This window comes from Stenella coeruleoalba (genome assembly GCF_951394435.1).
Source record: "Stenella coeruleoalba genome assembly, chromosome: 1".
Lineage (NCBI taxonomy): Eukaryota > Metazoa > Chordata > Mammalia > Artiodactyla > Delphinidae > Stenella > Stenella coeruleoalba.
The window spans coordinates 15,738,358-15,752,578 of record NC_137169.1 but is presented as its reverse complement, the minus strand read 5'-3'; the positions used below and the strand labels follow the sequence as shown (position 1 = coordinate 15,752,578).

At 46.5% G+C, this 14,221-nt stretch overlaps 1 protein-coding gene across 3 annotated transcripts in view; it reads left to right on the top strand.

Moving 5' to 3' along the window:
* The window catches only part of KIF17 (kinesin family member 17), a 48,513-nt gene that overhangs the window by 28,752 nt on the left and 5,540 nt on the right, over window positions 1-14,221 (top strand). For all 3 annotated transcript variants that reach the window (XM_079936076.1, XM_079936075.1, XM_079936077.1), the window contains exons 9-12: window positions 350-430; window positions 1,051-1,149; window positions 1,719-1,924; window positions 3,923-4,154. In XM_079936076.1, the coding sequence (XP_079792202.1) occupies window positions 350-430; window positions 1,051-1,149; window positions 1,719-1,924; window positions 3,923-4,154 (618 nt within the window). The remainder of the gene's footprint in view (window positions 1-349; window positions 431-1,050; window positions 1,150-1,718; window positions 1,925-3,922; window positions 4,155-14,221) is intronic.

Sequence of the window (14,221 nt, the reverse complement as noted above, 5' to 3'; positions counted from 1 at the left end):
ACAGGCATTTGAATCAGACCTGGGCTCAGATCCCAGCTCTACCACTCACTCAGTTGTGTGACCTTGTCCAGTCACCTTTCTGGGCCTCAGTTTCCTCATCTATAAAATGGGGATGCTGACACATGCTTCACGTGAGGTCATGCAGGTAACGCTCCTGCAACACAGCAGTGTCTCTCCTCTCTCCCCCATTTCCTCTCTCCCCTGTTCTCCCCCCTCATCTAGTCTCCCCTCCTTCCCTCAGGAAGAGGTGGTGGGGTTGGTGAGCAGGTGGGGAGCTGAAGGGGCAGGGCAGCAAAGGATGATTCTGGCCCAACCACTCCTCTTCCCCCTACCCCTGTTCTCCTGCAAGCACCCCTCCCAGACAGATCTGCTGGAGCCTGGTGACCTCAGGTCTGAAGCTGAGGCGGACGACGACCTCCTGCCCAGGACTGTGAGTACTGACAGGCGGGGGCAGTTCCAGGGGCCTGATTCTTCCCGGATGCTTCTGCTTGTCTCCTTCCTCTCTGGCCTCAGTTTCCTCACTCGTAAAACTGGAACAACAGGGACTTCCGTGGCGGTCCAGTGGTTAAGACTCTGCGCTCCCAATGCAGGGGGCTCGGGTTCGATCCCTGGTCAGGGAACTAGATCCCGCACGCCGCAACGAAGGTCCTGCATGCGGCAGTGAAGATCCCACGGGCCACAACTAAGACCCAGTGCAGCCAAATAAATAAATAAATAACAAAAACAAAACCAAAAAAAACCAAGGACAACAACCCCAGCCCTCCCCCAGCTTATCCTCATCTCAAAGCAGCGTGCACATCAGAGGAGCCGTCACCTCTCTTTTTGTCGATTTGCCAATAAGAGGCCGCTGATCCACAGCGATTTGCAAACTTTCCTCAGCCGTGGAGCCCTTGTCTAGAGCAGAGAGGCCCAGCATGTGCGGTGGACGAGGGCCGCAGAGCAGGGGCTGGGGGCCCCGGAGGCACCATCAGGGAACCCCCCCGGGGGTGGGGGACCCGTTTTGAGCTCTGCTGCTCTCAGACCCCACCCTTGTTTTCTCTTATGCTTCAGAGAACACAACCGGCCAAGGGCACTGGGAGGAAGGCTTTAAATCTGCCCACATTTGTGGAGAGAGAAAGCGATCTGCCAGCTTCTGGACCTGATCTCTGGGTAGGAGCCGGCGCTGCAGGTTCTTAGGAGATGGGAGACAGGGAGGTTGGGACACCCTGGCCGGCAGGTGACATTGAGATGGGACCGAAGCAGGAAGAAGGCGCTGGGGGGAGCACCAAGCAGGGGTCAGCAAGTGTCAGAGTCCTGGGGTTGGAAAGATCTTGACTTTCTCAGTGACAGAAAAGGAGGTCAGAGAAGTGGCAGTATGGATGGGGTTGTGGGGAGAAGGCAGGGAGCGGGCACAGAGGGTGCGGCAGCCCATGGAAGAAACTGGATTTTACTGCAAACGTGATGGGAAGCTATGAAGGATCAATTTATATTTTAAGAAAATCCCGCTGGCTGCCGTGTGTAGCCTGGATGGTGAGGGGTGGGAGAGGGAGCTGGGGGACCGTTTTGGGGGGATGTTGGTGGAAATGGTGCATTTTTGTATAACTGGGTGTGCCCGAGCCAGAAGTGATCCGTCCCAGACTGCCAGGGGCCGGGCTGCCCCCGTCTGGGATTGAGGCCGCTGTGAGCTCGTGTCCAGGAGTTGGCCTCCCGCCTCCACCTGGGTTTCTCTTTGTGCTCAGGAGGTTGACCTGGGCCCGGGAGTGACCGAGGAGGTGATGTTGGCAGCAGAGCCCAGTGTGGGAGCCGAGGGTGAAGCCCAGGTGGCCTTAGGGGCTCAGCCTCAGTCTCTGCTGGCCAAGACAACTGCGAGAAGGGACAGTATGGAGGTGGCAGTGCTGACCGATGACCTACTGCCCACTGTGGACCAGCAGCAGGTGCTTGCCCGGTAAGCACCTGAGCCTGGGGTTGGGGGTGGTGGGACCCCATGTGGGGAAGGAGGGAGCTATGCCCGGGGGGTGGTGGGACCCCACGTGGGGCGGGAGGGAGCTGTGCCCTGTGCGCAGGGGTGGAGGTGCCCATAGATTCTTCCTGAGCCCCACCCAGGTCTTCTCCTGATGTGGCTGAGCCTCTCCAGGAGAAGCGGGGCAGGGATGGTGCTCGGGTCAGCCAGGTGGCAGGGCTCTGCTCCCGAAGCAGCACAGGTGCCACCAGATCCCCGCCTGGTTTTTGAGGGGCCAGGCCTGCAGGCTTCAGGAGCTCAGGGCAGGCGACGCAGGCTTCCCCCAGGTCGCAGCCGAGCCTCCAGTTCCTCCCTGATGGAAGATGTGCTCCCCCTAGGGACAAGCCACCCCAAACACACCCTGGGGCGCCTGCGGGGCCGCGCTTTCCTCACTTGCTCTGCGGCTTTGTGCAAGTCGCTTAACATCTCTGAGCCTTGGTTCTCACCACTGTAGTTGAGATTACAGTCAGGCTCACCTCCATGACAGAGTCAGCCCCACAGCCAGGGGTTCAGCCCCCTTCGGGCCCCACAGTCCACTGTTCAAACATTAACTGAGCAACTACTACGTGCTGGGCACCAGGATGCAAGCATAGATGGGAGGTCTTGGCCTTCAAGGGGCTCTCAGTCCAGGGGCAGGCAGGTACATGAGGTCTGGGGAGGCAGGTTCTGGAGCAGTTAGAACCAGGTTCTGTGTAGTCACTGCCTGGGTTCCCGTCCGCCTCCACCACTTCCCAGCTTTGCCACCTAGGCTGAGGTTAACCTCTCTGTGCTTCAGCTTCTCATCTATACAGTGGGTGATAGAATCTCAGGAAGCTTGTTGTGAGGGTCAAATGAGACGACGAGGCGGGGCGGGAGCGTGGTGTCGCGCACACAGAAAACACACGGCACGTGGCGATTTTCACTGTGTGGTCTGCAGTGTGGTCGGGGAGGGCTTCTCGGAAGAGGGGACACCTGAATAAGGTGTGCGCGAAGATGCCTCAGGGGTGGCATTTGAGGTACGGGGCACACCTAAGGTGGCACAAAGGTGCAGGGGGTGGAAACAGTCTGGGTGTTTGGAGAAGCAGCCGCCCTGAGTTGAAGCTGGAGTGAGTTAGGGGTGGTGGGGGCAGAGGGAGGTGAGACAGGGAGGCCCTCTGTGCCCCCGGGGCTTGGGCTTCATCCTGATGGGGACCCTACAAGGGTCTTAAGCAGAGCAGTGAATTGGATGTGACTCCCCTGAATCCTGACTGCCGTCAAGCCGAGAACTGAGCCTGACACGGGTCTGGGCCCGGCTGCTCAGTTTGCGTGGTTCCGTCCTTTCCCTTCAGCATGATCTCCTATCCTGTTATGAAGCCTGGGAATGTCTTTAGTTATACTCCCCTTATGTCCCTTTGGAAAGAGGCAGAGTCTAAAATACCTCTGTTGTGCTTTATTAGAGAGTAGGGAGTTCTGCATAAGCCTTTGTAGTTATTTCAAATTTGTACTTTTAAAGGCAAAACTCTAAACATTTTTTTAGCATTTTAGATACAAATATTTAAAAAAACGAACTGTTCTTAATGTTCCCTGATTAAACATTATGCACTGACTGTATGGAACATTCTCCACAACCCAGGGGTATTCTGATCCCTGAGGTTGCCTGGGAGCATGGCCGCGAGCCTGCCCTGTGGTGGCACCGTCAGTCCCAGGAGGTGGGAGGCGGGTGGAGCAGCTCTGGCTCCAGAGCGAGACTCTCGCCCTTCCTGTGGGGCAGAACCAGCTGGGTGGCTGAGCACACAGGCTTGGAGTCAGGGAGATCTGGCAGGAATGCCGGGTCTGATTCCAAGCCAGCAGCTTCACCTCTCTGGGCCTCAGTTTACGTGTCTGTGAAGTGGGGTTGTTGGAAGGAGTCGATGAGATCAGGCTGGACATCCAGTGCTCAGTGATCGGTAGACTGTGTCACGTTTGCTTTCTCCTCCACGAGGGCAGCTTGCAGCTGTTGGAGCAGCAGGTGGTCGGGGGCGAGCAGGCCAAGAACAAGGACCTGAAGGAGAAGCACAGGCGGCGGAAGCGGTATGCAGACGAGCGCAAGAAGCAGTTGGTGGCGGCTCTGCAGAACTCAGACGAGGACAGCGGGGACTGGGTGCTGCTCAACGTCTACGACTCCATCCAGGAGGAAGTGAGGGCCAAGAGCAAGCTGCTGGAGAAGATGCAGAGGAAGGTGAGGCCCTGGGCTCAGGCCGCGCCCCCGCTGGCCCCGCCCCCACACGCAGGCAACGCTGGGCGGGGCCTTCACACCCGGTCTTGACACCTGCGTGTATGTATTCGGTACCTGCTGTATGACACACCCTATTCTGGAAGCTGTCACGGTGACAGGTGCGTCTCTGCACTCTTGGAGCTCGCGTTCCAGGGGAAGTGTGTGTGTGTAAGAAACAACGTAGCAGAGAAAGAAGCAAGAGACTCTAGGGAGGGGTAGCCTGATGAAGAGAACGGGGGGCAGGAGGTAGGGGCGGCTTTATTTTTATGTTTTTACTTTTTTTTAAGTACCAATGCCCAAATCACAAATGCAAAACTGAATTCATTTCCACAAAGTGAGTGCCCTGTGCAACCAGCACCCAGACGGAGGCACCGAGCATTAGCAGAACCCCAGAAGTTCCTGGGGCCACCGTAGATGGTGGGGACAGGGCCGTTCTGGTGGAGGTGGTGGGACCTGATGGAAGAGCGGTCTGGGCCGAGAGACCGTCCAGTGCCCGGAATGAGGTCCGAGGTTCGGGGAACAGAAAGGCAGCTACCTGGCTGAGCTTGGGGAGTGAGGACAAGAGGAGAATGAGGCTCTGCCATCTGTGACAGACACTTCTATGTCCTTCAGAGCATCCTCCGGGTGACTCATAATGTCCTCCTTGGCCACCTGCTCCCCCCCCATCCCCACTCAACACAGGCGACCAAGGGATCTTGCCAAAGCATAAAGATGATACTTTTTCCTCTTTAAACGTCTTTAGTTTTAAATTTTTCTTGGCTGTTTTCATGCCTTTTCTTAATACCCTTTATGTCCTTAGTTGAATTTGGTCTTTCTTGTACTTTGGTCTACATAGCTTAAGTTTTTAAAAAATTCTTTCCTCGTTTTGTGTTAATGTCCCACTTGACGTCTTCCTCATTTTTGTCCATTTCAAGATTTTGGATTTCTGATTTGAAAATTTCACATCTGTGAGTGCTTGTTTAAGGAAACTTTGTCCACACTGGGGTGCTGAGTTATATTTTTAATCCGTTTGGTTCCGTGTGCTTGTGCTTTGGGGGGAATTTTCTTCTGCTGAAATGCTGTGATTTTCATTTTCTGTATCTTATGGTAGCTTTGATTAGATACATCTGCTCTCTTCTGTTTACTTCATAATGTCTTGTTTTTCTGCACTCTCAGTGACAATTGAATGCAGACGTTGTTGGAGGATGGAGGGAACAAAAAGTACCCACCAAACTAAGATACCTTGGGACAGAAGAATGAGGCAGGCAGCTGCATATAATCAATGGATCCGTTGATTATAGGGTGCGGTACTCACAGGGTGGGACCGGGCAGGTGACAATTCGGGAGCATTCGCAGCTGCGCTCCGCAGCACCGAGGGGGCGTTGGGACAATTCTGTATTTACGTAGCGTGTGGGGGTAGGTACTTGAAAACAGGAAGAGCACTTTTAAGTCAAGATTTATGAATGGGTAACTAGTCTTGTGCGCAGTGGGAATACGTCAGGGAAGGTCTTCGTCATTGTTTGGAGACTACCAGAGCATAGAGGCTACCTGGACCTCATCGTAATTAAACAATATCTATGAACTACAAAGCCCCACACAGAAGAGATTTACTACCCTGTACAGCCCTAGGTAGGGTCCGTGAAAGGACAGGAGGAACTGAACGAGCCCAGGATGGCATCAGTTATGCTAACAGCCATACAGAGGTAAAGGTTCGGGGTGCCTAGCTGGGCTTTCCTATTTGATAGCACGCTCTTCTGGCCGTACAGAAGCGCAGCTTTACATAGAGCTTTTCATTAGTGTCCTATGGCTGCTGTAGCAAATTACCACACATTTAGTTGCCTGAAACAACACAAATATATTATTTCACGGTTCTGTAGGTCAGATTCCAGGTACAGCGTGGCTTGGTTTCTCTGCTTAGAATTCCACAAGGCTGAACTGAAGGTATGGCAGGACTGCATTTCTTTCTGGACGTCCTAGGGGAGAATCCATCTGCAGGTTGCTGACAGAATTTATTGCTATGTGGCTGTAGGATTGAGGTTCCCATCTCCTTGCTGGCTGTCAGCCATGGTCATTCTCAGTTTCTGGAGGCAGCCGGCATTTCCTGGCGCCTGTCCCCCTTCAAAGACAGCCTGGACGATAGAGTCCCTCTCCTGCTTCCAATCCCTTTTTTTTAAAATGGATTTAAAAAAAAATTATTTATTTTATTTATTTATTTTTGGCTGCATTGGGTCTTCATTGATGCACGTGGGCTTTCTCTAGTTGCTGCGAGCAGGGGCTGCTCTTCGTTGCGGCGCGTGGGCTTCTCATTGCAGTGGCCCCTCTTGTAGAGCACGGGCTCTAGGCGTGCGAGTTCAGTAGTTGTGGCGCACAGGCTTAGTTGTTCCGCGGCATGTTGAATCTTCCTAGACCAGGGCTTGAACCCGTGTCCCCTGCATTGGCAGGCGGGTTCTTGACCACTGCACCACCAGGGAATCCTGCTTCCAATCTCTTTGACTCTCCTCCTAACTTACTTCTGTGAAGCCTCCCTTCCAATGCACCTCTTCTGCCCATCTCTCTGCCCCCCTCTCCCACACTTGATTACCTTGGACCCACTCGATAATGCGGGATAATCTCCCTATTTTAAAGTCAATTGATTTAATAACATTAATTCCATTTGCAAAGTCCTTTCTGCCGTTTAAGATAACATATTCACAGGCATAACACCAGGGGATGAAAATCATAGGGGCAAAAATCTTGCCTTCCAAAGCAGTTTTTTTTATTATTATTTAATTATTTAATTAATTAATTATTTTGGTGAGAGGGGCCATTGCTGCTTTTGTAATTTTCTCTTATTTCTGCAGGATTTTTAATTTCCACTTCAAGGGGCATCTCCCACTTCTAAGTGCTCTCTAAGTGACCTCCAGAGCAGTGCCTTAGAGAGACTAATAGTTTGAGTCCTGCACACATTTCAGTCTCTCCTATCAATTTCCCAATGTCAGATCTGTTTTCAGTGTTTTCCCACCGTCAGAGTGGGGCTTTCTCTTTGGGGAGTGATTTAACTGCCTTCTGTCACCTTGTCCTTCCACTCCATGCTTTCCTGGGTGCCCTCCACTTATCCCCCTGTGGGGTGGGCTAGGAGCTGTCTGCTGAATTTGTTGGTAATCTGAAGCTTCTAGTGTTCTCTGTCTCCCAGTCAGTGCCTGGGCTCAGGATGGTTTTATTTTTTCTCCTCATTGTTCTGTATGTTTTTCTGAGGCTCTCTCTGGGGAGATTCAGATTTAGGTATCTGTGTATATATTTTAAAAATACAAACAAACGTGTGTGTGTGTGTGTGTGTGTGTGTGTGTGTGTGTACACCCGTCCCTCTCCCCATACATATCCTCCCCCTTCTTGGATAAAAGTAGCTACAATACACACTTCCCCCACCTAGCTTTTTTTTTTTTTTTTTTCCACATAATGATATACCTGAAGATCACTCCATAGCAATATCTAGAAATATTCCTCATTCCTTTCTACTGCTACATGGTACTCCACCGTGAGGCTGTATCATTGTTTACTCAAAAGTCATGATGGGTGCTTCCCTGGTGGCTCAGTGGTTGAGAGTCCGCCTGCTGATGCAGGAGATACGGGTTCGTGCCCCGGTCCGGGAAGATCCCACATGCCACGGAGCGGCTGGGCCCGTGAGCCATGGCCGCTGAGCCTGCGCGTCCGGAGCCTGTGCTCTACAACGAGAGGCCACAGCAGTGAGAGGCCTGCGTAACGCAAAAAAAAAAAAAAAAAAAAAGTCATGATGGACATTTCCGATCTTTCGCTACAATAAGGGGTGCTCTAGTGAAAAGTCTGTGCATACTGCTTTTATATTTTTGGTAGATTCTTTTGGAATCAATTCCTCCAACTGGGATTGCTGGGACAAAGAGTAAATACATGTGTGATTTTGCTAGATATTGCCAACTTCCGTCCATGGGGGCTGTGTCCTTTTGCGCTTCCACTAGCACGCATGCGTGTGTTTTCTCACAGCCTCACCAACAGGTTATACTGAAAATTTTTTGGATTTTTGACATTCTGATAGACAAGAAGTAGTACCTCAGTGTAGTTTTCTTTTTTTAAAAAAAATATGGAGTCCTCACATTATCCCCCCTAGATTTATTTATTTATTTATTTGTTGGCCACGCTGCACAGCACGCGGGATCTTAGTTCCCTGACCAGGGATGGAACCCACGCCCCGTGCAGTGGAAGCACAGAGTCTTAACCACTGGACCACCAAGAAAGTCCATAGTTTCCTTTTTTACATTAAGAAAAATTGAGATATATTGACATATAACATTATATTGGTTTCAGTATAGAACATAATGATTATTTGTACATATTGTGAAATGATCATCACAATAAGTCTAGTTAACGTGCGTCACCTCACACAGTTACAAATTCTTTTTCTTGTGATGAGAACCTTTAAGATCAACTCTCTTAGCAACTTTCAAATATGCAACACAGTGTTATTAACTGTAGTCTCCATGCTCTGTGTTACATTCCCAAGACATTTATTTTATGATTCAGTGCAGTTTTAATCTGCATTTTTTATACTGTGAGCAAGGTTGAGTATTTTTTTTTTTTTTTTTTTTTTTTTTTTTTGCGGTACGCGGGCCTCTCACTGTTGTGGCCTCTCCCGTCGTGGAGCACAGGCTCCGGACGCGCAGGCTCAGCGGCCATGGCTCACGGGCCCAGCCGCTCCGCGGCATGTGGGGTCTTCCCAGACCGGGGCACGAACCCACGTCCCCTGCATCGTCAGGCAGACTCTCAACCACTGCGCCACCAGGGAAGCCCAAGGTTGAGTATTTTTTCATATGTTTTAGGGATGTTTGCAGGTTTTATTCTCGGAACTGTGTTCACAGGATGGTAGTTCTTTTTCTTCTCTACTTGTAGGAGCTCTTTATATAGAAGTATTATAATTTATATTAGCGATATTAACTGTTGGTGTGTGAGATAAGTTGGAAATCTTTTTTCTTCTAGTTTGTTATTGTCACTTTTTACTATGCTTTATGGTATTTTTCCATAAAATTTTTTTTGGTCAAGTTGAGTAACTTTTAAATTATTGCATATAGATTTTGAGTCATAGCTGGAAATCTTCACTTGTGTTTTCTCCTAGAACTTGTATGGGGTTTTTTGTTTTTACATTTAAATCTCTGATCCACTTGGAATTTATTGTGGTGCACGTGTGAGGAGCTGATTCAATATTATCTTTTGCACCATTTTTTGAAAAGTCCATTTACTCTCCACTGACTTCAGTGCTGTTCTTTTGTATCCTAAGTTTCTGTAAGTTTCTGTACAGATACAGTTTCTGTATCTGTAAGTTTCTGTATGTACTTAGATGTGTTTCTGGATTTTCTGTTCATTTCTCTTGCTCATGTCTGTGCATGTACCAGTGTCAGCTACTTTGTTTAAAATTCTGAGGCTTTATAACCTGTTTTATAATCTCATAATCCTCGCTTAGTGATTTTCTTTTCCAGGTTTTACCTGGCTATTCTTTCTTGTTTGCTTCCCCCACCCCAAATGAACTTTATAAACAATTGGGTTAGCTCAAAAGAAAAAGAAAAAAGCGGGTGGAATTTTGGGGAGAATTATGTTATATTTATAAGTTAGCTTGGGAGTATTGACATTTTTATGAAGTTGAGTTATCCTGTTCAGGAACATCCATGGCATATCTTTCTATTAGTTCAAATCAATTTTCATGTCACTCAGGAGAATTTTATAGATGTCCTCATATAGGTTTTAGACATATCTTGTTAGTTTTACACTTAGATATTTTATTTTATTTGCTTTCCTCTATGGGGTATCCTTCTCCATTATAACTTTTTTAAAAAAAAAATTTTATTTATTTATTTTTGGCTGCGTTGGGTCTTCATTGCTGTGCACGGGCTTTCCCTAGTTGCAGTGAGCGGGGGCTACTCTTTGTTTCGGTGTGCAGTCTCCTCATTGCAGTGGCTTCTCTTGTTTCAGAGCACAGGCTCTAGCTGCGCAGGCTTCAGTAGTTGTGACACACAGGCTCAGTAGTTGTGGCGCACGGGCTTAATTGCTCCGTGTCCTGTGGGATCTTCCTGGACCAGGGCTAGAACCCGTGTCCCCTGCATTGGCAGGCGGATTCTTAACCACTGCGTCACCAGGGAAGTCGTCCCCTCCATTATATCTTCTAACTGGATTTTGTTTGTGAAATGAAGGCTATTGGCTGACAAAGATATTTTAAAAAATCATTATGAAATAGAAGAGAACACTTCTCAATTCTTTCTATGGGGCCAGTAACACCTGATACCAAAACCAGACAAAGACATAACAAGAAAACTATAAACCAATATTTTAATGAATATAGATTAAAAATGCTCTACAAGATACCAGCACACCAAATCTAGCAACATATAAAAAGGATTATACACCATGCTGAAGTGGGATTTATCCCAGGAATTCAAGGTTGGTTTAGCATCCAAAAATCAATTAATGTAATATCAATAGAATAAAGGACAAAATCTACATGATCATCTTAATAGATGCAGAAAAAGCATTTAACAAAATTCAAAACCTGTCATGATAAAAACACTCAGCAAACTAGGAATGGAAGGTAACTTCTTCAGCCTGATAAAGGGCATGAAAAACTCACAGCTAACATCATACTCAGTGGTGAAAGACAGAATGCTTTTCCCTTAAGATCAGAAACAAGAAAAGAGTACTTGCTCTTACAACTTCTGTTCAACATTGGACTGGTGGTTCTAGCAAGGGCAGTTAAGCAAGAAAGTGAAATGAAAGGCATCTAGATTGGCAAAGAATAGGTAAAACTATCTCTAGTTGCAGATGACATGATCTTTATATATAGAAAATCTTAAGGAATCCACTAAAAAAATCTACTGGAATCAATGAACAAGTTCAGCAGGATACAAGATCAATAAGGAAAAAGCAGTTGTATTTTTGTACACTTGCAATGAATAATCTGCAAATAGATTTAAGAAAACAATTTCATTTACAATACATCAAAAATAATAAAATACTTAGGAAAAAATTTTTTAAATAAATTTATTTTATTTATTTATTTTTGGCTGCATTGGGTCTTCGTTGCTGCGCATGGGCTTTCTCTAGTTGCGGAGAGTGGGGGCAGCTCTTTGTTGCAGTGCACGGGCTTCTCGTTGCGGTGGCTTCTCTTGTTGCAGAGCACGGACTCTAGGCACATGGGCTTCAGTAGTTGTGGCTCGCAGGCTCTAGAGCGCAGGCTCAGTAGTTGTGACGCACGGGCTTAGTTGCTCCACAGCATGTGGGACCTTCCTGGACCAGGGCTCGAACCCATGTCCCCTGCATTGGCAGGTGGATTCTTAACCACTGCACCACCAGGGAAGCCCAGGAAAAAGTTTTACAAAAGAAGTACAAAACTTATATTCCCAAAACTATAAAACATTGTTGAGAGAAATTAAGAATACCTAAATAGAAACTTCCCTGGCGGTCCAGTGGTTAAGACTCTGCACCTCCACTGCAAGGGGCATGGGTTCGATCCCTGGTCAGGGAACTAAGATACCCTGTATGCTGCGCAGTGTGACCAAAAAGAGAGAGAGAGAGAGAGAGAGAGAGAGAGAGAGAGAGAGAAAAGGATACCTAAATAAATGGAAAGATATACCATGTTCATAGATTGGAAGACTTAATTTTGACAAGATGGCAATACTTCTCAAATTGATCTGCAGATTTCAAGGCAATCACTCTCAAAGAACCAGCTGGCTTCTTTGAAGAAATTGACAAGCGGATCTTAAGTTCATATGGAAATTCAAGGGACTCAGAATAGCCAAAATAATCTTGAAAAGAACAAAGTTGGAGGACTCATACTTCCTGATGCAAAATTTACTACAAAGTTACAGTAATCAAGGCTGAGTGGTACTGGTGTAAAGACAGACATATAGAATCAGTGGAATGGAACTGGGGGGTCTAGAAATAAACCCTCACATTTACAGTTAGTTGATTTTCAACAAGGGTGCCAAGATGATTCAATGGAGAAAGGATAGTCTTTTCAACAAATGATGCTGGGACAACTAGATACCCACATGCCAAAGAAAGATGCTGGACTCCAACCTCATGTAGTATACAAAAATTAACTCAAAATGAGTCAAAAACCTAAATAGAAGAGCGAAAAACTATAAAACTCTTAGAAGAAAATGCAGGTTTAAACCTTTATTACCTTTAATTAGGTAATGCTTTCTTAGGTATGATACCAAAAGCACAAACAACAAAGGAATAAAAGATAAATTGGACTTAATCAAAATTAAACTTTTGTAGGAATTCCCTGGCGCTCCAGTTGTTAGGACCCCACACTTTCACTGCTGAGGGCCCAGGTTCAATCCCTGGTCAGGGAGTTAAGATCCTACCAGCCGCAGGGTGCAGCCAAAACACAACAAAGTAAACCAAAAAAAGAACCAGCAGGTATTTAAAAAAAATTAAACTTTTGTGCTTCAAGGAACACTATCAAAAAAGAGAAAAGACATCTCACAGAATGAAAGAAAATATTTTCAAATCATATAGTATGATAAGATGCTTGCATCTAGAAAATATTTTAAAAACTTACAACTCAAGAATAAAAAGACCACCCAATTTTTAAATGGGCAAAGGATCTGAACAGACATTTCTCCAAAGAAGATATACAAATGGCCAATAAACACATGAAAAGATGTTCAACATCATTAGCCATTAGGGAAATGCAACTCAAACCCACAGTGAGATACCATCTCATACCCACTGGGATGATTGTAGTAAAGAAGACATACAATAACAAATGTTGGTGAGGATGTGGAGAAACTGGAGGCCTCATATACTGCTTTGAAAAATAGTCTGGAAGTTCCTCAATTGCTTAAACATAGTGTTACCGTATGACCCAGCAGTTACACTCAAGAACAACAAAAATATACCCACACAAAAAATTGTACACTGATGTTCATAGTCGCATTTTTTGTTATAGCTGCAAATGAAAACAATCATGAATGAAAACATAATGTGATATATCCACACAATGGAATATTATTTGGCAGGAAAAGGAATGAAGTACTGACATGTTCTACAACATGGATGAACCTTGAAAACTCTATGTTCATTGAAAGAAGCCAGATACAAAAGACCACATGTTGTATGATTACATTTATATGAAATGTCCAGAATAAACATATCTGTAGAGACAGAAAGTAGACTGGTGGTGATGATTGTACAACTCTGAATATGCTAAAAGCCACTGAATTGTATACTTTATTTATTTATTTTTTTGTGGTATGTGGGCCTCTCACTGTTGTGGCCTCTCCCGTTGCGGAGCACAGGCTCCGGACGCGCAGGCTCAGCGGCCATGGCTCACGGGCCCAGCCGCTCCGCGGCATGTGGGATCTTCCCGGACCGGGGCACGAACCTGTGTCCCCTGCATCAGCAGGCGGACTCTCAACCACTGTGCCACCAGGGAAGCCCTATTTTTTATTTTATTTTATTTTTTGGCTGTGCTACATGGCTTGTGGGATTTTAGTTCCCTGCTAAAGGATTGAACCCAGGCCCTTGGCAGTGAGAGCGTGGAGTCCTAACCCCTGGACCACCAAGGAATTCCCAAATTGTACACTTTAAATTGGTGAATTGTATGACGTGAACTATATCTCAATAAAGCTGTTATAAAAACCATTGTGGATGATTACAAATGTACAATAATATATTAAGATTGTTACCATGAATGCCGTGTATCTACTATCTAGCTACATTCATGAAGCATAATTAATTTAATTGAAGGCCCTGTGTACCCACCCCTCCCTGATGGCTGTGTCCTACCCGACATCCTGTGTTCTCAGTTGATTACATGTGACTATCATTCCCATGAATTTATTTTTAAATTTTTTAAAAAATTTATTTTATTTATTTATTTATTTATTATTATATTATTATTATAACTTATTCCCATGAATTTAAAACAGTCTTCTTTACTAATCAAACTGCCCCTGCTCTTTGAGGAAACAGATTGTGCCAAGGTGTCTTGGGGTTCAGGGAGGGCCTGGTTGGAGTTGGGAGTCCCCATGCTTAGGAGGTATGGA